Source organism: Fistularia commersonii, chromosome 35 (assembly GCF_037954325.1).
Source record: "Fistularia commersonii isolate RoL2024-O1a breed Wild chromosome 35, RoL_Fcom_v1.0, whole genome shotgun sequence".
In the NCBI taxonomy this organism is placed as follows: domain Eukaryota; kingdom Metazoa; phylum Chordata; class Actinopteri; order Syngnathiformes; family Fistulariidae; genus Fistularia; species Fistularia commersonii.
In genome coordinates this window covers 7,597,408-7,620,675 of record NC_141318.1, presented here as the reverse complement: position 1 = coordinate 7,620,675, position 23,268 = coordinate 7,597,408, and the positions used below count along the sequence as shown (strand labels likewise).

Here is a 23,268-nt window from a genome sequence, read left to right as displayed (position 1 = left end):
TTGTGTATAGGTAGCTGTTGAAAGACACATTTTGTCTGTAGACCTTGTTCAGACCCATAAAAGGGCAGATATGTAGTTTTCTCCAAACACCAAAGACAAGGAGTCAGGACATGTCTGACATCTTCAATAATTCTGTATTAGTCCGTTTAGTTGAGTAGTAATTAAATAGTTTCATTTATTGTTTGTTACAGTCATGAAAGAATGACCAGAAGGTTGACACACAGAAAGCAAGTTAAGACCCACCAGACCTGGGCTTGAGAGGACAGCTACCAAACTGAATAGCCTGTAGGCACACACGCACAGACAAACAGGGAGACCGACAGATAGACAGACACACACACACACACACACACAAACACACATTCTGAATGCAGAGAGCAAGCTTTTCTTCGTACAGGAAGGGAACTCTTAAAGTGACAGCACAGCGGGTCCCTTGATTCATATTCCCGAGAAAAAAAACACTGGACCCAAGCACCTTTAAGATTGTAAATGAAGAATGTGAGAGTGCCAGGCAGGCAATGAGGTTGATGCTCGGTGTTGTAATTCCCTGTGGTATTCGATTATGAGGTTGTTTTTTTTTTTCACTGAAGGAAGAACTGGTCAGTAGTTTTTGTCTGCAGAAAAACAGGATGCTGGGTGATCTCATGATCTGGATCAACAAGCACAAATTGGTGGTTTTGTGGTTTTTTTTTTGTAGCAGAGACAAGGGGTAGAGTGACACGTTATAATGAGAATTCCTCTGCCGCTTGTCTCAAAAAAATAAAAGGCAGAAAGTCACACATATTTCAGATTTGTTGAATGTGGGGTGTATTTGTCTCTTCTCACCGATGTGAGAATATGTGAAAACTGCACGAAAATATTTGGCTTGAGGCTGTGTGCGACATCTTCACAGTTTACCTGGGCTGAACAAAGACCTCTTTACAGTGTATTAATGTAGGTCAAGGCAGACTTTGATTTCTGTACACAGAATTAAGTCTGTTTAAATTAATAGGTTGAATCGAGGTCTTCTTTTAACCCAAAGCCATGCTTATTTCCTCATGGCTGCCACATAGTTTCTGTCTCTTTCTTCCCTTGTGATTTACTAAATGCTTGATACACTAAACCATATGGACAGAACAAGGAGAGCTTTGTGTAAGTCCTGAGCAAGGAGGCAGTTGTGTGCGCCCACACTCACACATGAACACACACCAATAAAACCGAATACAACGAACAAAACTGGTAGTCTGTGGAAGGAGCTGTTTTTCTCGACATATTGTGGGCGTGCGATTACCCCGGTGGCATCTGTCAACGCCGACCGTACGGGCTCTGTGAAACACAGCAGATAGGTGAGAGGCAGACGCACTTTATGATATTCCGTTTGTGTACGCAGGGACACGGAGTGCGATTGATGTTCTTAAAGAAGAGAGACCGCGAATAAAGGTTGTTCTAGTCATGGAGAGCTCGGGGGAGCAAAGCGGAGAGGAACGAATCAAGAGAGGGAGAGGCTTTCGTGTGCTTATCATGAGCGGCTGGAGGTGCCAGTGCAGCTCCACCGCACAAGCCATTCTCATGTGGACTTGGCAAACTGGGGGTGGGCTCTTTCTTTCGTTCTGAACTCTGCTAATTGGCTGTTGGCGGGGGTTATGAAGCTGAAGCCAATCAGCTCCTACTCCAGGCGGCTTCCCCTTCCTCTAAATACTGTCTCACCACGCCCACCCTGTGAGGTTTATAACGCAGGCTGAAAAGTGATTCTAGAGAGTTCCATCCTCCTTCATTGAATCTGCCTCATGAGTGTTGAACATCGACTCTGACGCCTCTTCTCTTTTTTTTTTTACGCAGGGCACCTTTATTTTATTTTTTAAAAACAGTTCTAGTCTAGATAGTTTTTTTTTACATTTCTTTTAAATCAAAGAAAAAAAATCCCCTTGTTAAACTTGTAAGAGATTGAGCACCCCCCCTTGTTTCTTTGTATTACCCTTCATCTTTTGGCAGTCTCTCAATCCCCAACACTGTGGATGAGTGTCGCATGATTCTTTCTCCTCCTGGACTGAGTAAATCATCTGGCCTGTTCTGTCCTTTGAGAATAGCCTCTGTTCCCTCTGCTCATCATCACTAAGAACTGACACGCACTGTTAACCCACACATTAGGTATGTATCCAGTCATTGTGTTCTATGTGTTCACTTTTTCAGTGTTAAGATATATATGTATATTTCAGATGTGTTACATTATGCATTGATGATTAGTTGCAAATTTCAAACCACTGAAGGTGCTACACTTCCTTCCATATATGTGTGCTTTACACCTTTTGTCAAGTTGGGACAGGTGAAGTAAGAGTGCATACCTATCCCTACAAAAAGCCATGAGATACACTGTCAAACGGTGAATTTGGGTGTTTTTGCTTTGCCTCTATGGCTAAAGTTGATCTTTGTTTTCTGTAATCTCTTTGTCAATGCTTCTGATCATTTTACACCACTCTTAGTGTGACAGTGAGGAGGTGGCCGTTGCCGATATAGGCTGGAGCATGTGGTATCAGTTTGGTCCAGCTTGAAGGACAATGCTTTTAAATCCACTGTCGAACGCTTATTTTTGGAAGGAACATATCACTGACTGTATGTTTTAGTGGAAAATAGCCGACATCAGTGAACGAGGCTACATATTCTATTCACCAGACATTTTTGATCGCACTATAGGTTATTCGTATGCCATTGCAGTATAAAAGTTGTATTGATTTCATTTCTAATTGCTGTAATCTGCAAGCGTTCAGATGTCTAATTTCTTAGTTTATTTTGGCAGTCTTCATCTTGTGGAATAAAAGTCTGTGTTTGACTTTTTCACTGTCATCCTGCCTTTTCTTAATCACACTGTACCTGTCACTCCCGGAGGGCTGACTCTCCCTCTACATGATGTTCTTTTGACTTGAGGGCAAGTGATGTTGACTGCAATTGCCGTCGTCTTATTCCCCTTCAAAGGTCTTGATGAGTGCTTTGCCAGAAATGGTGTAAATCAAGTCTGGATCTGCTCCAGAGAAGTCTTCTCTCAATAACACAGTTTATAATGTGCTTATCAAAACTGAAAATGCAAATATACCGTTTTGTTTTCCGACGGTCCCTCAGTCGACCCCCTTATTGTCTTCTGCTCTCTCTGTGAAAGCTAATACGTCTGTGTCTGAGGCAAAGAGCGGTCAGATTTCACTGCCGCTTCAAATCACTCTGAAATCTTATAGACTTGAAGTATGTGTGAACGTGCGTGTGCATGAGCGGGAGCCACTCGTTGCTCTCCGTTCTACAGTACTCGCTCATGTCAGTAAACACTTACGGCTGCTGGGGGTGGAGATGGAGAAGAGGCAGGCAGCAAAACGCACATTTGGCAGAGGGTTTGGCCTGAACGGAAAAGTACTGAGAGGCAGGGAAACGGGGAGGTGTGCGGGGGGTGGGGGGGTAAAAGGGGAAGGTATTCATAGAAGGAGTGTAATAGCTGAGCCTTTGCCAAAATACACTTCTACACCTGTACAAAAGAATACCTCATGGATAATCTAGAGAGAAATTATCCCAAGACACTGATCATATTAATTCTGTCCAAGATTACTCCGAGCCAACTACAACCAAAGGTTACAGCCGCTGATGCAATTCCAAATGTCAGTGGGTGAAGGTGTTGTATTTACTGTCAACATAAAATTGACGTTGTTCCGCTGTAGAAAGTCGTAAACGTATAGCTACGCGCTTACTGTCGGAGACACTATTCAGCACCGGGGATTTCTCATTTAGCAAAGTTTTGCAGTAGAGGGATGCTGAAAAACCCTCAACTGAAAAACCCCAGGTGGGGATTTGAATATTTACCCTAATTTTTAATCGAAAGCAATAGTGGCAATATACCGCTATGCCTTTTGGTCTGATAGCACTAAAGTTATTTGTTTAACTTGTTAAACTTTGAATGATTTTGACGTATCATGGGGTTTTTGGCAGGAAGTCTTATGAATGGGGGGATTTTTTTGTATCACAAGATGAGCTGGGATTTTTTTTACCCCATTAGAAAATAAAATTTCGATCACCTTATATTCAGAACTTCTGTTCTCAAAAAAAGCAACATTATGTATCAATGACAGATTTTTTTTTTTTTTTTTTTTTTTTAATCAAACATGCCACACATTTGAAAACGAAGTAGAAAGCCCTCCCCTTGTGATTTGGTGTCAGCTATGTCTGCACTTCAATGCATGTCTAGGCTGTGTAGCTATGGAAAGTTACCAGATGCTGAGTAATAATGATGAGGAAGTAGCATTTATACAAATGTGACTGGATTCTCTTCATTCTCCTATTACACAGATTAATGCGCATCAACGGGAAGCGTTTGAACGAAAATAAATGTGACCATAAATAAGAAGAACAGCAAATGAGGATCCTAAGTTATTCTTTGTAATAGGGAGTTCAGGGAGATTTTATTCCCACTTCTCAGGTTGATATAATTTTACATTTCAACTGAAAATTGCACGGAAATGCCACCCTTGACAAATGTTTAAAAAGCATTTTGTTTATGAATTGATGGCTTAAGGCATAATTCAGTGTTGTAGGTTTATCAGCATGATTTAACTCGATTTTCTGTGACCATTGAAAGTAACCACGTCGTGAAACATGGGGGTATGAATTGTGCAATTGACTTAATTGTAAGTCTTGACTTATTCTGAGGTGGTAAACACATGTTCCTAACACTGCATGAGAAAGTGGTCATTAAAGATTGTATATATGCGTGTAAAGGTGGGAAATGATAGGTTATATATTGTAAAGTGTGGCACTCTGTGTGTGTGTGTGTGTGTGTGTTTATGTGTGTTCACACACCAACATAGCGAGATAAATATGTGCTTAGGCAACTGATAATTTTGGGACAGGATATGTGGGACCAATTTAGAGGCAGCAGAATAACTTGCTTTTCTGTACCACACACACCTCACATGAAGGCACACGTGAGAGCACGTCCAGCTGCTCCAAGTGTACCTCAAAAGGTGGGAAATGTTTGTGTAACGTCATGGGTGAAAAAAAAAAAAAAGTTCCCAGTTCATTCCCATTGGATGTGTTGGGAATTATTAAAATGAAATCATAGCACTTCTGTTGAGATTTTTTTTCCTGCCAAAGACAAAGAGAGGCTGTTTTCACCTCAGCAGTAAAATTGTTTACAGTTTTCCGATACATTTTTAGTTAATATAGCTTTGAATGATAAGCCTCACATAAGTACAACCTCCTGTTTAGCATATGGCTTTTTAAAAAAGGCATTGCACTCAGTGTTATTCCCCGATCACCCTGTCGCTCAGTTTCCAAATGAGTTAAATGCTCCATAGTGGTTCTCACAAAATGCTGAGATTTCAGTTTTGTCTAGATTATCAACATGTTAATTGTTAAGGCTTGAGGCTCCTAACTAAAATGAATAATAAGTAATCCAGACTGCATTTTCATTTTCCTCTTCCAGTCATCTCTTTCCGTGACTTAATCCAATTTACAAACCGAAACACTTGGCATTTCATTTTCAAAATATTCCCCGGCAAATTGTTATCAAATTTCAATTTTTGCGATTTTCAATTCAAAACTAAAGTGAGTAATTAGGACTCCAAACTTCATTTTACTTTCCTATCCCGCCCTGCAAAAAAGGGATCAAAATTCAATAGGGATTCTCAGTCCCAAGCGGCACAGGAGACGTCAGCGGCCAATCTTCTGCTTTGCGGCTTGTTTGGGCACTAGGATACGACACACGGCTGTTCACCTGCGAGCTGATCCCTGCCAGCATGGCGCTCCCTAACGCTGTCATGCAAATCTCATCATTACGGAACCAGATAGAATTGCAGACATCTGAATCGGATGCCCATCAGAGATCTGATCAGATTATAGAGAGCTGAGTTGAATACTCCGCCCTAACAGACACGTTATCAACGACTTCGCTCGAGCTGGCCTCTTCTTAGTCCGTAAACAACTCGATACGCTGGTGCCTGGAAGGTGACGCCCGGCCTTCGGCCGTTAATCAGCCAAGGTCTCTATAATCTGCTCAGGCAGCCGATTCACAAATTGTCTACAATTCCAGCTGGTCCCGTAATAGAAAGATTTGCGTGACAGAGTTATGGGGTGCCGTGCTAACAAGCATCAGCGATCAGCTAGCAGGTAAACCGTGTGTTCTCGAAGAAGATCGGCCACAGCCTTCACCGCCCCGCCCCGCTGGGGATTGCCAATCCAAATTGAATTTTGTTACCCTTTTTGCGCGGCGGATATGTGAATGCGAAAGCGACGTTCCTTTCGTTTTCTTTTTTAATAGCGTCATAAAATGCGCGACCCCAAGAGGAAAATTAAAATGCTGTATATTCAATGCTCACTTTAGTTATGTGTCAAAATATGCTGCTACATTCTGAAAAAGAAAATGCATTTCTGCTAATAAATGTCAGTGGTCATATCTGACATTTCTAATTGACATTTGATAATAATTTCCCAGGGAGTGTATGATTTAAAAAATAACTTTAATGTATTTTGCTTTTTAATTTGGAATATGTCACAGAATGGACAGTCTGGAAGAAGAAAAAGAAAATGTAGTTAGGATTACTTCACTAAAATATGTTGCCACACAAGCATTCGGCTGACTCATTTCAATTTGAATTAGCACGCCTACATGCTTCCGCGATTCCAAAAAAAAAAAAAAACAAGTGATGGACAGCATGAATGAAGATAACCCGGCAGCCCTTGGCTGTGTGGCAAGAAAAATATACTGATGGGTCTGAACAAAAAAATGTGATTTTGTCATCACTACCATTTAAATTTTAGTGGATATTTACAGTACAGTACTACAGTCCTTTGAAGGACCTGTATGGATGCTTAGTTGTGCTTAAAAATTGCATTTTGGAGGTATATAATATACAGTGTGTAGGTGGTCTTATAATTGACATGTAATTCTTTTGATCTGATTGGTTTTGTGTTTTTTTCGGGCAGCAATGAAGTTGAGTGGGGAGATAAAAGTGAAGGGAAGACGTTCGGGGAAAAGCTCACCATTATAAGAAAAGCTGAGCATGTTACTTGTGAAAATGAGTCACTTCAACACGGTTTGTCTGTGGCCTTTCTTTGTGCCAGCAGGAAATCCTTGCCACTGGGAGAGTCTGACAAGACAATAGGACTTTAATAATTGTCAAAATCTTCTCATCGTGGCAACTGGACTTGAATTTCTCCACTTGAAGATGTTTCAACCTTCATCCGAGATGCTTCTTCAGTTCCTTTTCTTCTTTGGTTCTTCTTGAGTTCTTCTGAAGTGAAGCAGCATCTCGGACGAGGGGTGAAACATCTTCGAGTAGAGAAATTCAGGTCCATTTGCCATGACAAGAAGATTTTGACTAGAATTCACCTTGACCTGGATGACTGAGAATCCACAGACAATAGGAATTTAAACGTTAGTATTGTGATTGCAAGCGTTGCAAGAAATGATGGCCACATACGTATGCCATCAAAGAAAACTATATCAAAGTATCACTCAGACAAATAAAGTTTATACTACCCCAGACACAGCAACAGTTATTCTGTGCACATTACATTTTCTGGGTTTGTATATAGGCATTTCAGTAAAGTATTAAACTTAGTTTTTATTTGTCTGTCCTCAGGTTTTCTTACCTAAGATGACAGAAGAAATAATAGACTTATCAGCTTCTAAGAGTGCAGTTTCGAACCTTGTTTATTTGGTTTATTCGAGCAAAGGCCTTATCAACTAGCAGAAGTGGAAACATCTGTAAAAACAGAATAAAAGGCTCTTGTTATTTGGGGGGGTTAGTGAAGTGCAGCATTAAGTTTTGTCAATTCTTTTTATAATACTGTGTTTGGCTACCCCTGGCACAGAGTTACACACTGTACACATAAGTTAAATATTATCTCAACATGCTCTTGCTTTTTCTCAGGGGAGAGATATACGGAGAAAAACTCACTTTTTATCCAGGTGCTGGACAGTTGTAGACACAGGGGGAATGCTGATGTGTATTAATGCTAATTAAGTTTGACAAAAGCAGATAAAGCATCTTGGAGATATTTTTTATAAAGCAGAAGGAGGTAACTTGAGTTCATCCTGACAAAGGAATGGAAGATGAACCATCACAGGCCAGGTTTATGGCATCTTTTGAATGTTGCGTGTCGGGAGAGAGGGATGTATGGAACTTATGCCGTACTTTAAAATAGGTCAATCCATATTCCAGCAGTGCCGAGGGCCGGAGCACAAGAACGCATGCCATACTTGCAAAACGGAGAAATGTAAGGAAATCCTTTGGGCTATAAAAATTATACCTGGCAGTTTAAATAACATGCATTAAAGGCCTTAAGCCAAAAATAAATAAGCACTTAATATGATCCAATTGGCTTGTTTGCCAAATAGTCCAATCTTGGAAGTACTGAACTGCATTTTATCCCTTTTTTATTGCCTTGTGTTAAAGCTTTACACCCTATAGCAGTCACCAACCTAATCAAAGCAAAGGGTCTGTGTTTTTGACCCACGATTATTTAAAAAAAAGAAAAGAATATCGGAGACAAGAAACTTTGATTTTCCATCTCTTGTATCTCAAAATCTGACTTGTGTTTTTTAGATCTTTAATCTTCATTGACACACTCGCCAAAACAGCTTTTGTTTTTTTGGCCATTGCATTCATCTCAAATCGGCTAACGTTGTGCAAAAGTTATTTTGCAAACATCACAGAGACCAATGTCGCAGAAAATCATGAGGCCGGGACACGGAGTCTTCAACATTCGTCTCAGATGTTCTTACTGATTTACTCGTGGGCAAAAAAATACCAGCAGCCCATGGGGGATTCAGCCACTATTGCAGTTACGTAAAGGCCTCATAAACTTTTACGAGTCCCTGGAATGAATCCAGACATTAGTTTCACTGGTTAATGCTGACAGTTCAGTTACATTAGCCAGATACTGAGGGATCTGCACTTCTAATATCTTTTATTTCACAATATCGGGCCAAGATGTTCCCACCTTGTAACTTCTCATTGGTCACGTCTTATCGAGATCTTTTCTGACTCTCGGTGTCTGCATAAGAGACAGAGACATGTCCTCTCACTTCAGCGTAAATGCTTGTTTCGAGAGGCTCTGTTAATATTTAGTCTTTTTAGATTTATTTACCTTAAAAAATGGTTCGAGAGGGATCATTGACAGGATTAACATTATATAAGCACATGCACTCACATGGCATCCAAAGCATTCGCTTTACACGCCTTTTAGCCAACAGTCCACTACATCTCAATAACGCAAATCAAGCCGCTTGTACGTCAGTACCAGATGCCGAGGGTTCGTGACAACGTCAGCACTACGAGACCGAGCGGGTACGATCTAATTTGCCCACCCTCGTCAAGGCTGCGGCAATCCCTTTTTTGACCCCAGTTTGCCTGCTCCTCAAATATGAGCAGATTTCAGTATGAGAGTGAATATCAAAATGCTGTTTGTACTACGTGCTTTTATTGGTTCCCTGCAAAGTGGCCAAAGCCTTTTCTTGCAACAACAATATGAAGGGGTGACATGCCTAAAATTTCATGTAGCAAAACTACAAGTACTACTGCTTGTATATTCCAATGTCTTTTATCGGAGTTCTGTACTTGTCTCTCTGGAACTTCGCTTAACCAGCGGACTAATTCATACATAGGCAGCGTCTGGTATGTCATGAGGACATAAACACGTACATTTAGTATATGCAGAATACAGAAGACACATGGGCCACGTGAGTGTGCTTTTCAAGCTTTTGTTGACTTTGGCAAAGAGTTGCCTCCCCAGACCCTCATCCATTCCTTTCACGCCTGCACATAAACATACATGCGCTCGGCTCGTATTTTTCGGACCCTTCCTTTCACAAACATTTCCTTTTCTCCTCTCCCTATTCTCCAGAGTGTTTTTACATTCTTACTCCAGTTTTAATTCCAGCCAAAGCTTTATGTACAGTAATGTTCTTACAATGGGCAGTAGCAAGTTCTTGTTTTGATCGATGAGAACCATGGCTGTTTATGATGAATGTTTTTTTTTTTTTTTCTTTTTTTTTTTCATAAAATAAACAACGTTTTCCGAACAAACTGCCCTACTGTGATATTTTACTTAGAAAACCCTTTCAAACCCTCAGTATTCTGGACGGCAGCAACACATTTGTTTACAGTCAACATTCTGCCACAGCAAGCTGAAAACTAGGTGCTACCGGCATTTGGAAAAAATGCCCTTGAGGTTTTTCCCATTTTCAATTTCTTTCTGAGAACTGCAATTGCCGTCAACTCAATCACCGTAAAGACATGCCCATAAATACACACATTCACACTAACATGGCTCTTAGTTGTGTTCACTTCCTGTTGTTTGGGGTCGCAATTCGGGCCATCCAACCACTGAAGAGAGGGGACATCAAGTGTCCGCCATCTTGTCAGTGCTGCCGTATACACGGTGAGACCCCTTTCGCCTCTCAACTTGTCCCTCATCTTTCATCCCTCACACCCTCCTGCTGTTTTTTTTTTTCCTCCACTGTACTTTCCTCCTTGCTCTACCACCCCATCCTCCCATCTGCCAAGCTAGTAGACCCTGGTCATCTGAGAGCCTTCTGCCCCCCACTTTTTTTTTTTTTTTTCACTGCAGCCTTTCTGCCTTTCACTGTTTCTTCAAGAGGACCTATAGAGTTTCTCTTTCACTCCACTCAACTTTCTCTCCATTGATTAGATGACGACCTGTTTTCTCTTCATCATTTTTTTATCATTCACACTTAATAGCTTTCTGCACATGATAAATGTACCTTTCGTTCGCCAGAATGATCATAGAATTTGTGCAAACCCGCCTCCCCCTGCCACCTTGCTCTCCTGACCTACGTACATTTTTGCACAAAAAGTAAAAAGCAACTATGAATTGAAATCTGATTGTACTTCTTGTACAATATTTTCATATTGTGAAATCTGCTAGTTGTTTTGAGCCTACAATCGTCACGCTTCTTTATTCTTACTTTTCCAACAGGAAACACTCATAAGTGATCCATTATGGCTCTGAATGTGCCGGGTCTGGTGGTGATGGCGGTGTTCTACCTGCTGATCCTGGGAACAGGCATTTGGGCATCGATGCGCTCCAAGAGGGAAGAGAAGAAATGCACAGGAGACGGCATGGAAATAACACTACTGGCTGGGCGCAACATCAACCTCCTAGTTGGTGTCTTCACTTTAACTGGTAAGGTACTAAGAAAAATGAGGGCAAAGTTTGGACATTAATTGATTCAAATGAGGAATGTAAATCATTTGGAGTGCCAGTGAAGAGTGGACACCAGAAGTGTTAATTTTATTTTTGATGGAACACTAGGATCATAAAAAGCAGGAAAATCAAAGTAGGAGTTCAGATTATCCATTTGTAAAAAACGTGGAGTTGAATAGCATTTAATATATAAATGTAAAATTCTAAATGATAAATAAAGGGAGAAGAACATGAATAAGAACCGGCTTTTATCAAATATAGAATTAAAATATGCGAATATTTCCAGTCTGGATTTAGTGATGGGGGCTTTCCTATGAACAGATCATTTGGTTCCAGCACTGTGCTACAAAATGACATAATGACTTGGGCTGTAGAACTGGGTGTGTACCAGACCCCAGAAACAAATATGTGGGTCATGTATGTGATGGATTAAATTTGCAATCTGGGATTTGATCAAGAAAGAAAAAGAAAGGCCCATTTGCAATAAAATAGCTTTTTGGTATGCATAAGATAATCCATGGAAAGGTAAAAATGAGATCTGTTGTCTGCATCATTTTAGTCCTTTAAAACATGCTTCTCATTTCGTAGCAACGTGGGTGGGCGGAGGCTTCATCCTGGGTATCGCCGAAGCAACTTACAACCCAACACTCGGAGCGGTGTGGGCCCTTATGCCTGTCCCGTATGTGCTCACCTTCTTTTTAGGTGAGTAACCCCTGAGCTGAAGTCCTAAACTGAGCTGCAAACTTTTACGTCTTATCCTCTTTTTTAATTCGTAATCTGAGTGTGCTGAGGATCAACAGAAGTCTTCACTGAGCTAATGAAGCCTAACATAGTTGCACGCATGAGGCATAGCACTCATCCATCAGCGGTCTAAAATGAACACTGGCAAGCAGCAGTAAATGTCAATAAAATTAGATGTTGACAGGAGGGGATCCTGCTGCCTATTACGTAACACATACTGGGAAATCTCACTTATGTAAATACATAATTTGATCTTTTTTCACATGGTTGTCGCTGCAAGAAATTGAAATGTAAAATGTTGACAACAATACATACCCTGTTTTACCCCTGACTTGCTAATGAAAATCATGTGGGATAATGACACTCGAGTAAATTTGAAATCCACACCAAATAGCTTGCGTTAGCCAATGTTATTTTCAATGTTTCACCAACAAACAGAATCTGCTGTATAGGTAGGTTTTCATAGAAAATCAAGAAGGACTTCATTGTTGTTCTGCTCGAAGTTGACATGTTGTTGACCACATATGCGGCTCCAATATCCCCAACCCCCATCTGGCTCTGCACGTCAATAAAAGTGTTGCTCATGTTAAAAATAGGACATGAGATATCAGTTTAGGATTGTAACTCGAGGCAACAGGTGCAACAGGATGAGTTCAACCAGAGACTTGAACTGAGGAGGCATGCAATTACCTAAGCGATACTCGGTCATTCATCAGTAAATATCTGCAACAGGTGAGATCACAAGCACTTTGTCTCTTTGTCACAATGGCACACATGGTGTGAGAGTAATGGGAAGTGGAAACTCCAAAGCCCCAGATCAGGAAATATAACGTTCCCCCCTCTGCTCTTGTCCATTGTTGGCCAAGTAGACCCATGAGTTCACCTAAAGGTGTTTGTTGTATTATCTGAAGGGAACACTTGTTTTCCTCTCTGCTCGCATACACCGTTCCATCGGCCGTCCGCCCCCGACGCCTCCTCCTTCCTCTTTCCTTTCCCTCTCATTTGGGTTTTCATTTGGCAAAATTATAGGCAAGTTGTAAACTATGTGATGCTATCATTTCCAAAGATGATTAATTTTACACAAATCCCTTCCCTTTCACCCCAGGTGGCTTTTTCTTTGCAAAGCCCATGAGAGAGAACAAGTATGTGACAATGATGGACCCTTTCCAACAGAAGTATGGGAACTTCCTGAGCAGTGCACTGATCTTTCCTGCACTGGTGGCCGATGTACTTTGGGTGGCACGCACACTTGTCAGCCTGGGTAAGTTACTTCACATTGTCAACGCGTTTGCAATGACTTTTGCACAAACACACACACACACACACACACACACACACACGCCTGCACACACACAATATTGTGCAATCATGTAGGCGACCCTATATACGAGTACACAATGTGCACGGGCACATGAGAAGAAACTGCACATGGGCAGTGATGTTATGTGTCAATGTTATGGCTAACTAAAAGAAGAGTGTCGTAAAAACAAATAATAACAAATGAATGCTCTTTTGACATTCTGTTACAACGGATAATATTTATGTTGCCATGAGTTATATGGGCAAATGTGAACAGGCGACAAGCTCTGTCACGCTTTGGATCTCTGGACATTGAAGATGACTTCAGAAACCTTTACTAGTGAAACAACAGGAAACATACCACGCTCTTACGTGTACATCAGTCATGCTGCCAAACAGGGTTTGAAACAAAAAGCATGCTGAACATGAACAAGAACTTTGTTTCAGTTTCTATAGCATGAGCCATAAACTGGCGAGAAAGTGAGGATATTGAGCTTCAGCCAGAGAGCTGTCAACCCTATCCTCAATTTTCTAGCGGGATATCACATCTACCTTTACAGGAAAAACCACACAAATATCCCACGTGGAGACATACCGCTGCTTGTGGACACATGAGAAAATCATTTGAGAGTCATAATCATGTGACCACATATCGAACATTAAATGATGTGTCCAACCGAATTACAACCTTTACATTTGAAATTTATTGTAAGGGTTATGCCCCCTTTACTAAATTCTCAATAAAAAACAAATCGGACATAACGCTATGCTTTCCTGTTGCATTTTAAATTAAAAAAACTATGCATCAATTTGCCATTTGTGTCCTCACTGAACCATTATTAAGAACAGTAAGCATAGCCAGAAGGTATAGACTGTACAGTAATAAATCCTAAACCCTCATGCTGAGCACTTTGAAACCAGGAACCAAGTCTGGCAGTGGATTGTTATTCTAAATCACATGTATCATTCTATTTTTTTAGATCAAATTAGCTCCTGTGCTATAAATACCGTATCTGTACAAGTTGTGCTTGTTTCCAAGTTATTCCTTGTATGTAATAACTTAATTGTACGTGTTTTGTATGTATGTGTGTTGGTTTTGACTGTGCAAGAAGGCGTGCATGTGCCCTCCAATGTGACTGCAAATTTGAAGTTTGTGAAGAAGAAAATGTGTGGGGGAAGGTGTGTGTGTTTGTGTGTGTGTGTGAGCGCGCGTGTGTGTGTGTGTGTAAATGATGTTTTCTTGAGTGTGTTTTAACGCTGTTTTCTTTTCCAGTGGTATTTGAAAAAGGGGGTTAAACATCGAGCAGCCTGTTGATTGTGAAAGGTGATCAATTATTCAAACTAGATTGTCATTAGAGAACTTTTTTCCATTGTTTGTGCCAAGACTCTGAGTAACTGACAGGGTTCAATGTTACAGCTTGTGTGTGAAATCATGTCTAAAAGCTCCCAACGGGAAACGGAGTTTGATTCACCAAGGTAGCACTGTAAGCTGTGCTGACGCTCCACAAAAGGACTGGTAGGGAGGCAGGAATGTAACTGTGACGTTTCTGTCCAAACCTATTAAACCAATTTAGAACCAGGGGACCCCATGCTCCAGACTAAACCCCCCGTCGTTGTTTCTAGGACGGTAATACATCCCCGATGAGTGCTTGGCATGACACACACACACACACACACACACACACACACAGGCAGAGAAACATTTGACACTCTAGAGAGTGTGCTCAATGTTAGACTCCAGGGGCGTTGTTGCTTGGAAACGGCTGGGTGTGTGACATGTATAAAATGAGCTTCATTGTGTGTGTGCGTGACTGCGTGTGTGTGTGTGTATGTGTGTTGATTCAATTTCAAATAGGATCTAACCTCTAAAACGAAAGTTCCATGGATGTAGTAGCAACATCAGAGTCCCATGGCTATACTACTTTCGGGAAGGAATCGGCGACAGACAGGTTGTGTGAGCGAGTGTGTGTCCGTGTATGTGTGTGTGTTTGTGCGTGTGTGTTTGTGTCTGAATGTGCATGGGTTTTTGAAAGTGGGACAAGGATCTAAAAACAACATGGGGAGGGAGGGGATTTAGGCAGCTCTTTTCCCTCTGTCCATCCCTGGTGCTGCCCATGAAGCCCCTAAATCTCATTCCACCCTTCTTCTTCCTAAATTTAGTTCAGGGGGGGAACAGCACAGCTCAGCGCAGAACAGATGAGTGATCTAGCACTATATCTTGAGAACACACCACCCTTTTTTTATGATGCATAATTTATTCACAATATGAGTTCTTATACCCACCCCCACCCCATATGGTAGGTTATGGGACGAGAAACAACAGGAAAGATGTATTCAGAGACGATCTAGTTCACACCTGGCATCAGAAAGCGGCAAAACTACACACAAGAAGTTTGTATGATTTTTTTTTTAATTGACCAAGCGAAATATTTAACTGTTTATGTCGGTGACAGTATGTTGTCAGGACATTCTCAAATAAAAATGACACCAGTTTATACTATAATCCCAATCAAAGCTGATACTGGCATCTTGTTTGCTTTTAGGATTTTATCGGTCACGGTTTATAATTAAATTCATCATTTAATAATTAATTGTTAACCATCATCGAGCGTAGGCGTCAGACAAACGTCACTGTAATGACAGCTTGATTTTTGTTTTCAACTACGTCTTGTCTTGCGTAACCGAGTCTCTGAGTCACACCTAAGCTAGCTGCCAGTATGGTTATTTTCCACTATCATGCATATTCAGGTCTCGGTGATGGTTGCCACAGTGACAGTGGATTCCATTCACACCTGTATTTAGAGCATAACCTAGTGCTTTCAACTGCCAAGTGTGAACACACAGTGGATGACAGCAGTAACACAATAGTGTTAAGTCAATAAGAGACTGAAGGGTTAGTTGTTTGTTTTTTTTGTTTTTTTTTTTTTGTTGGTTTTATTTTTCAAGGCAAACACCCTAAGCTTCCGCCGCAAGAGATCGCTCATTAAATTTGAAGGTGGAAGCTCACGAGTTGCGTACGCATCATCTGTACCCAAGGGGACAGAAGGGGCAGAAATTTGGTGGTTTACAAGGGGGCGGGGGTCAGTAGGAGGGTGGCAGGTCAGAAGGGTGGTGAGTGGCGATCGATGGTGCCGATCTGACACTTCTCTGTTTAAGGGCATTGTTGTGGTGTGGCTGCAGGCTGCGGCTGGGGGGACCCTGGCAATGTGGGAGAAGAGACTGTGAAGGTAGTGACGTTTTGCTTGCCTTGTTTGAGTAACAAGATGTCTTTTTTTTTCAGTTCACTTGTTTATTTACTTGTTCTATTTTATATTTTTTAACACTTTCAGTTGTTTCATTATTTGAAGACACTTCTTGCTTTATCGAAAAAAAAAAAACAACTTAATTTAGAACCGCTTAAAAGGGGTGATAATTCACCCAAGACAGTGAAAAACGTGTTTTGGAGTCTCACAATCAATAGGCTGCTTCTGTTCTGTGTTCTTTTTTTGTTTTGTTTTGTTTTTTTTTTATTTTGTTTATATATGGTTCTGTTTCTTTTAATTTTTATTATCTTTTATGGCAAACTTGTTGCATAATTTAAGCCCTTGGATGCATTTTAAATGTTTAAACCAAATCTACAAATGCTTAAGTGTAACTATCTGACCTAGATGATTACAAATTGTATGCTTCCGTAATGTGTCTGTCATCGTTTCGGGGTAATACTGCATTATGACATACATCTTTATAACATGAAAATGTCATTTCCTAGCCTGTTTAGTCGATAAAAGTACATAAGAGTGGGTGCATGTCTATGTGTGTGTCTGCGTGTGAGAGAAAAGGTTTAGAAGCAAAAGAGAGTCCGAGAATCTACTAAATCACTTTAATAAACTCATCAGAGTACACAGTTGCATGTGTCTGTAGCAGTCAACATCTGTGCATTAGAGAACCTGTTGTTGAGACTTTCATTTTTTATTTTGTTTTATTTCTCTCTCTCTGGCTTTGTCAGTCCTCAGTGCTCATTGCTCTGCTGTGTTGTTCCAGGTGGAACTATGAGTGTGATCCTGGACCTGTCCTACGTGTACTCCATCATCATCTCCTCAGTGGTGGCCATAATCTACACACTGCTGGGGGGGCTCTACTCTGTGGCCTACACAGATGTCATCCAGCTCATCCTCATCTTCGTCAGTCTGGTGGGTGGCTTTGACTGGATTAAAGATTGACGGTTAAATATTCAGCGAACTGATGCTTGAAAAACAGAGCGACGATTTTTCCCTTTAGAGTAGAGCAGAGGATCCCTGCTGCAGGTCAATAGAGTGAGATGATTAGATTACCTGACAGAAGTAGTCCTCCAATTTCATTAACTTGTTTGATGCCGATGGTCTTTCCCCCCTTTCAAAGGACAGCGAAACAAATAAGTTTATAAGACATTCCGACTATAATTAACGGAATATTTCACATAGTGCCACTTAGTCCTCGGCGGTAAAAAAAAAAAAAAAAACAGGGCTGGCTTTTAAACTTGTTGAGCAAACAACTTAACCACAAACAGGGCAGCCAGGAGACCTGCGCACCGCTGAGAAACTTCGGCTCCTACAGCTTTAATTTCTAATTTCCAGTGTCAGACCGAAAACGTCCCCCGCTGGGCCCATAATCGGATTAGCAAAGACTTTTGTGTTTGTGTTTGCAGTGGGTGTGTGTTCCTTTCCTGTTGACAAACCCTCACTCTTTGGACATCTCGCTCACGGCTTACAACCAGACCTTCCAGGCTCCCTGGATCGGCACGGTAGAATTAGACGAAGCCGGAAAATGGTTCGACGACTTCATGCTGTTGGTGAGTCAAAACATATATATATTTGTGTGTGCATAGGTATATTATGTATACACACATACATGTGTCAGCAAAATGCTCCGTAATGCAAAACAAGCAGTTACAGTATGTAACCCTTATCTTACAATCATTCAAAAGTAAATCAAACCAACCAGTGAAATGATGTGGATTATTTCATTAATCGAGAAGCAAAACAAATAGACGCCATGGTTGTTCCGTCTTGCCCTGCTGTCCAAACTGACTCCTGCCATTCTTTATGTGCTGTATGTTTGCACCAGGCTCTCGGTGGTTTGGCCTATCAGGCTTTCTACCAAAGAATCCTCTCCGCCTCATCTTACACCCAGGCTCAGGTGACGTGCTTTGCGTCTTCAGCCTTCTGCCTGGTGCTGGGTATCCCGTCCGTGCTGGTTGGAGCAGTGGCTGCATCTACTGGTACACAAACTACAAATAAGCAATTTCACATTCGCTGATTTGGTTAGTCAGCTAAATGTGTTCATTGATTCCCAAAACCGGATCACTGGAATATTTTCACTTGTTTTGATTCTTTTCCTTACCTCGTGATCAACGTAACGTCGCTATCTTATTTGTCAATACTTCTAGACTGGAACTCGACCAGTTATGGATTGCCCACCCCTTACGAGCGAGACCAAGCAGGCTCCATCCTGCCCATTGCCCTGCAGTTCCTCACACCCGCCTACATCTCAGTTATTGGCATCGGAGCCGTAGCTGCCGCTGTGATGTCCTCCATGGACTCGGCCCTGTTGTCCTCCGCCTCATTGTTCTCCTCAAACATCTACAAAAACATCATCAGGAAGCAGGTTTGTATCTCAACAATATACATCCCTTTATTCCATAATCTTTAAAACCGCCAAAGTTCTCAAATTTGTTGCAACAGACAAAAAAAAAAAACAAGAGAGCTAATAATTAAAGGTATAAAATTAAACAAACTCTTTAAACATCACACAGTTCAATGTCACTTTAGTCATCTTTAGCTTTTCTTGTCCATTTCAGCAAAAGTTATATATTTTTCTTCATTGGTTTGTGACTTTGTACCTTGTCTTCCTGGTTCCATCACTTCTTTAATTAAGGTTTTGGTTGGGCTGGTTTGATTGACTGATTTTGCATGCCAATATCTACAGTAAATGTGTCGATATGGAGAGGTTAAGCTTTTGCATATGCTGCAGTGAGCAGGTCATGTAATAGCAAATTTCTAAAGATGTCAGCAAACTCGGTTCTAGTATTAAATAACCAAATGCACCGAATGTTTGTCTTTCAAAATGTCAACTTAAGCCTTCTTAATCAAAGCAAAACCGCAGGGAATATTCTCTATCATGTCTCCATATTAGTGGGATTATTAGCTGATCTTCCTTCTGACCTGATCTAGAGCCAAAAGAAAGAAGAACAAAAAGTTGCAAACTTTCTTTGTATGCTTTTCCACCTCCGACTTTTAATGGAACTGTTGCGTCTGTTTTACAAAGAAGTGATATGGAATCATGCCACGGCTGAACGTCCCTCACCTAACACATTCACAAAATGGCCACCTGCTTTGAATTTGCCTTTTTTTTTTTTTTTGTCACGTCGCACTCATCACCATAATGGATCCATTCTAAAACAAACACAACACTTTCCAGTCTCCTGCGATATTTTTACTGTCGTGTCACAAATTATTTGTGGTTAAAAATCCGCCTCCGATTAAATGTCTACAATGCCCCCGTCGTGAATCGTCTCGTGTGGATGACAGCGGTCATAGACGGCTGCCGGACGAACAAAACAGAGTAGCCATTGACTTGCTATTCATGCGACACAGTCTACCCACGCAGATTTGGCTTGTTTATGATGTTTGCTCTCTTGTAACAATGACTATGTTTCATGATTTCATTCCCGTGGAATTTCCCATACAAGAAGGCATTTGAGTGTCGTCGCTTTAGGCAAGCATGTCTTTGTGAGGGGATCTTAAGACCAGAAGATCCTTAGATCTTCATCCCTCATAATATGATTGGAAATGAAACTTTAGTGTCCTTCCCCTCTCAGGCATCCGACCGCGAGATGCAGTGGGTGATCCGTATCTCCGTGGTCGTGGTGGGTCTGGCCGGCACGGCCCTCACCTTCCTTGACAGCAGCGTCCTGGTCTTCTGGCTCGTGGGCGTGGACATGTCCTACACCATCATGTTCCCTCAGCTGGTCTGCATCCTGTTCTTCAAGGTGTCCAACGGTTACGGAGCGACCGTGGGCTACCTGATGGGAATCATCATGAGGGTGCTGAGCGGAGAGCCGCTCATCGGCCTTCCGCCCGCCATCCGCTTCCCCGGTTGTCGGCTCGACGCCGAGGGACAGCTCACTCAGTTCTTCCCCTTCCGCACCGCGATCATGATCATCTCGCTCGTGTCCATTCTCCTCTTTTCCTGGCTGGCATCCATCATTTTCAACAAGGGCCTGTTGTCCGAGAGGTGGGACGTGTACAAGATCAAGCGCAAGCAGAAACCCACACCCAAGGCCACGGAGGACAAGAGGACCAACAGTGAGAACGAAGAAGCCTCCGTGTCCAAGCAGCTGCTGGACACCACCAGCTGCTGAGGAGGCTCACCGTGAGGGCGGGAAGATGGGCTGTGGCTGGAGGTGGACACGTTTGTCCGCTATACAGGAGGTCACAGAGGGGGAACAACGACAAAGGCTGGACATTGAGTACAGATTCTGTACAGAATCACAGTGAATTCGTAGCACTGACATGCTGTACAGATTTAGCAACATGTGATCTGAGCTCTCTGGCAACCTTCATCAGCTGTCTCATTGTCTTCTACAAAGAATACAGTAAAAATGGGCTACTTTGGCTAGTTTGTTAGCGAGCCATTAGTCAGCATTGCATATAGTGTGGATAACATACAGTCCCATCTCTAGAACAATCGGGAGGAGTATAAATGTCAGTGATTGTGTTGTATTATACTGTATATATCATCACTGAAATGGACACACAAGGAATCCAATTTGCGCCAACCTTTATTTCCTTTGAGAAAAAAAAAAAAAACGAAAAAAAAAAAAAAAAGAAACACGATTGGAGGTTAAATTGAGATTTATCGAATAATATAAGCTTATTGGATGGATACTTCTTGATTAATAGGCTTGTAGATTTGTACATATTTTTTTAGAAATATATATATATATATATTTTATCACACTTTTTACAGACAAATTGTGATACTGCTCCATTTTCGGCCTACCTAACTTTGGTTCCAAGACTACCATGCTGTGACAACACTTTAAGGCAACTGCACAAGAAAGAGCCCCAAAGGGACAATTTTAGTCCATCAGATAAAAATAGTTTACAGTTCACTTTTAACAACATGTGTAATTATTTATAAGCTTTTTGGTTTTATAAGAGAGGGCATCTGACTTGTCACTCTCTGGATACAGGAATGCAACGAGTCATCTCCATCTGTTGTCATGGTGTCAAGTAATGAATCCGCACGCTCGGAGTGCAGCTCCAGTGAACATATTTCACTTTATCCTCCGGGACCGCAGGTGCACAAAGTGTCTGTATGTCCAAACCCCCCCCCCCCCCCCCCCCCCCCCCCGCAAACTATTTGCTTCACGACAGGGACGGCGATTTCACAGCGCAGGAAAGAAATTCCATGCACGGAACAAACGAACGAATGGTTGCACATTCTGCCTGTTCCGTGATGCGCTCGTGAAAGACATTTTGTTATTTTTCGGTGTATCCGAATGATGCACCTCCCCTCCGGTTGATCAGCTCCTGAACAGCACAACAAGCTAGTTACACATCATACGCACCGCGCATACTCGGAATCAGCGCTCGCACACCACAGTGATTCTTATCTCAAAGTGCTGCTGTTTTTTGATCATGAAATGGCTGCTCACCATCAAAGATGTATGTTTTGCAATAATCCATACTCCTGAATACAATCCGTCATTTTCTTTTAAAAAGAAATTGTATGTGAGGAGAGGATTTTCCAAGTTCATGACTACAATGTGAAAATTTATTGCTGCTTGAATTGTATCTGCATCTCTTTCCTTCCATCTCAGATATTATTCACACATAGCAGCAGGCTTTAAGACTAACCGCCTCCTTCGAACACTGTAACTAACTGTAAGCACCAGGTACGGATGACTCAAGTGTCCCACTCTCGTCTGACTGATTTTGAGTTGGATCGCTCAGCAACACAACAATAGAACTCAAACTGCGGCAGAAAAAAATGATGCTTACACTGTTTCAGGCATTTCTTAGCTTTTTTTTTAACTTAATCTGCGAGCGTGCACCGGTTTCCTCAGGCCCCATCAGTTGCAGCAGAGAGAATGCCAGATTTTAACTGTTTTCAACCGCCCCCCCACCCCTTATTTTTGTGGAAAAAGAAACACGGTGTTAGAAAATTTTGTACTGTAAGTTCTTTCTCTCACCATTTTCTTTCGGCGAAGCCGTCGTTTACAGTGGAATTCACGAAATTCACAGACAGTTAAGGGCCGCACAAATTCAAGCTTTCATTAATTTCCCACACAGAACAAATTGTTCTTTGACCCTTTTTTATGTACTGAGCCTAAAAGCATTTTGTCAGGCAAGGAGCTAGATGAGTGACAGTCGGAGAGAGTTCCTCTATTATACTGTTGCCTTAAATATCACTGGAAACTGGTTTCACTCCAGCGCTGTTGGTGTTTTTTTGCTGAGCATCGTAAAATGGGTGTATACTTTAGTCACTGTTCAAATACCTCATGGATTGGTAATATTGGCTTGAAGTATGCAAAACTTTAACCCATGATTCTGACTTCCATCCAAAGCAAATTGTATGAATGTTGTTTTCCAAAGATTGATCGCACAGAACAAACCGTCTCAAACCAGGACGCAATGCATGCATCTTTTTTTATAGGCGTGACTGTGATTTCTAACTGTATTATACTCTTGTACTGTACAGCCTAACCATGATTTGTGTATTTACACTTTTTTTTTTTTAATCTACATGATTGCTATGCGTTGTGCGTTTAAGTCAAAAGAAAAATAAAAAAAAACACAAAGGTGTATTTTTTTTATCTCAAGTTGGAAACATCAATTGAACTTACCTTCAGTTTTGCAGAACGATGAATGTAGAATATCACCTTATGGATGGGACTCGATTTGTGTCAGCAGTGATCCCAAACAGATGTGCGTCCTTCACAGCAGAGAGAAAAAAAAAAAAAAAAAAAAAAAAAAGATATCATGTCTCTTCATGAAAGTGCTATCAGAACGCTCCAACCCCAAA

At 41.4% G+C, this 23,268-nt stretch overlaps 1 protein-coding gene across 2 annotated transcripts; it reads left to right on the top strand.

The window, feature by feature from the left end:
* Window positions 1-1,981: 1,981 nt before the first annotated feature.
* Window positions 1,982-22,480, top strand: LOC147214044 (high affinity choline transporter 1-like). 2 transcript variants are annotated; one of them, XM_086142616.1, is made up of 9 exons: window positions 1,982-2,127; window positions 10,954-11,160; window positions 11,770-11,883; window positions 13,028-13,183; window positions 17,242-17,390; window positions 17,885-18,028; window positions 18,304-18,457; window positions 18,626-18,843; window positions 20,057-22,480. In XM_086142616.1, the coding sequence occupies exons 2-9, from the start codon at window positions 10,977-10,979 to the stop codon at window positions 20,597-20,599; spliced, it is 1,662 nt and encodes a 553-aa protein (XP_085998742.1). In that variant the 5' UTR covers window positions 1,982-2,127; window positions 10,954-10,976; the 3' UTR covers window positions 20,600-22,480. The 2 variants fall into 2 exon arrangements, with proteins under 2 accessions (XP_085998742.1, XP_085998743.1); XM_086142617.1 differs by lacking the exon at window positions 1,982-2,127 and having other exon boundaries at window positions 9,983-11,160.
* The last annotated feature ends 788 nt before the right edge of the window (window positions 22,481-23,268 follow it).

Coding starts and splice junctions, on each gene's coding strand:
- LOC147214044 (XM_086142616.1), top strand. CDS start 10,977: ATGGCTCTGAATGTGCCGGGTCTGGTGGTGATGGCGGTGTTCTACCTG. Junction 11,161..11,769: donor TGGTGTCTTCACTTTAACTG/GTAAGGTACTAA, acceptor CTCATTTCGTAG/CAACGTGGGTGGGCGGAGGC. Junction 18,844..20,056: donor AAAACATCATCAGGAAGCAG/GTTTGTATCTCA, acceptor TTCCCCTCTCAG/GCATCCGACCGCGAGATGCA.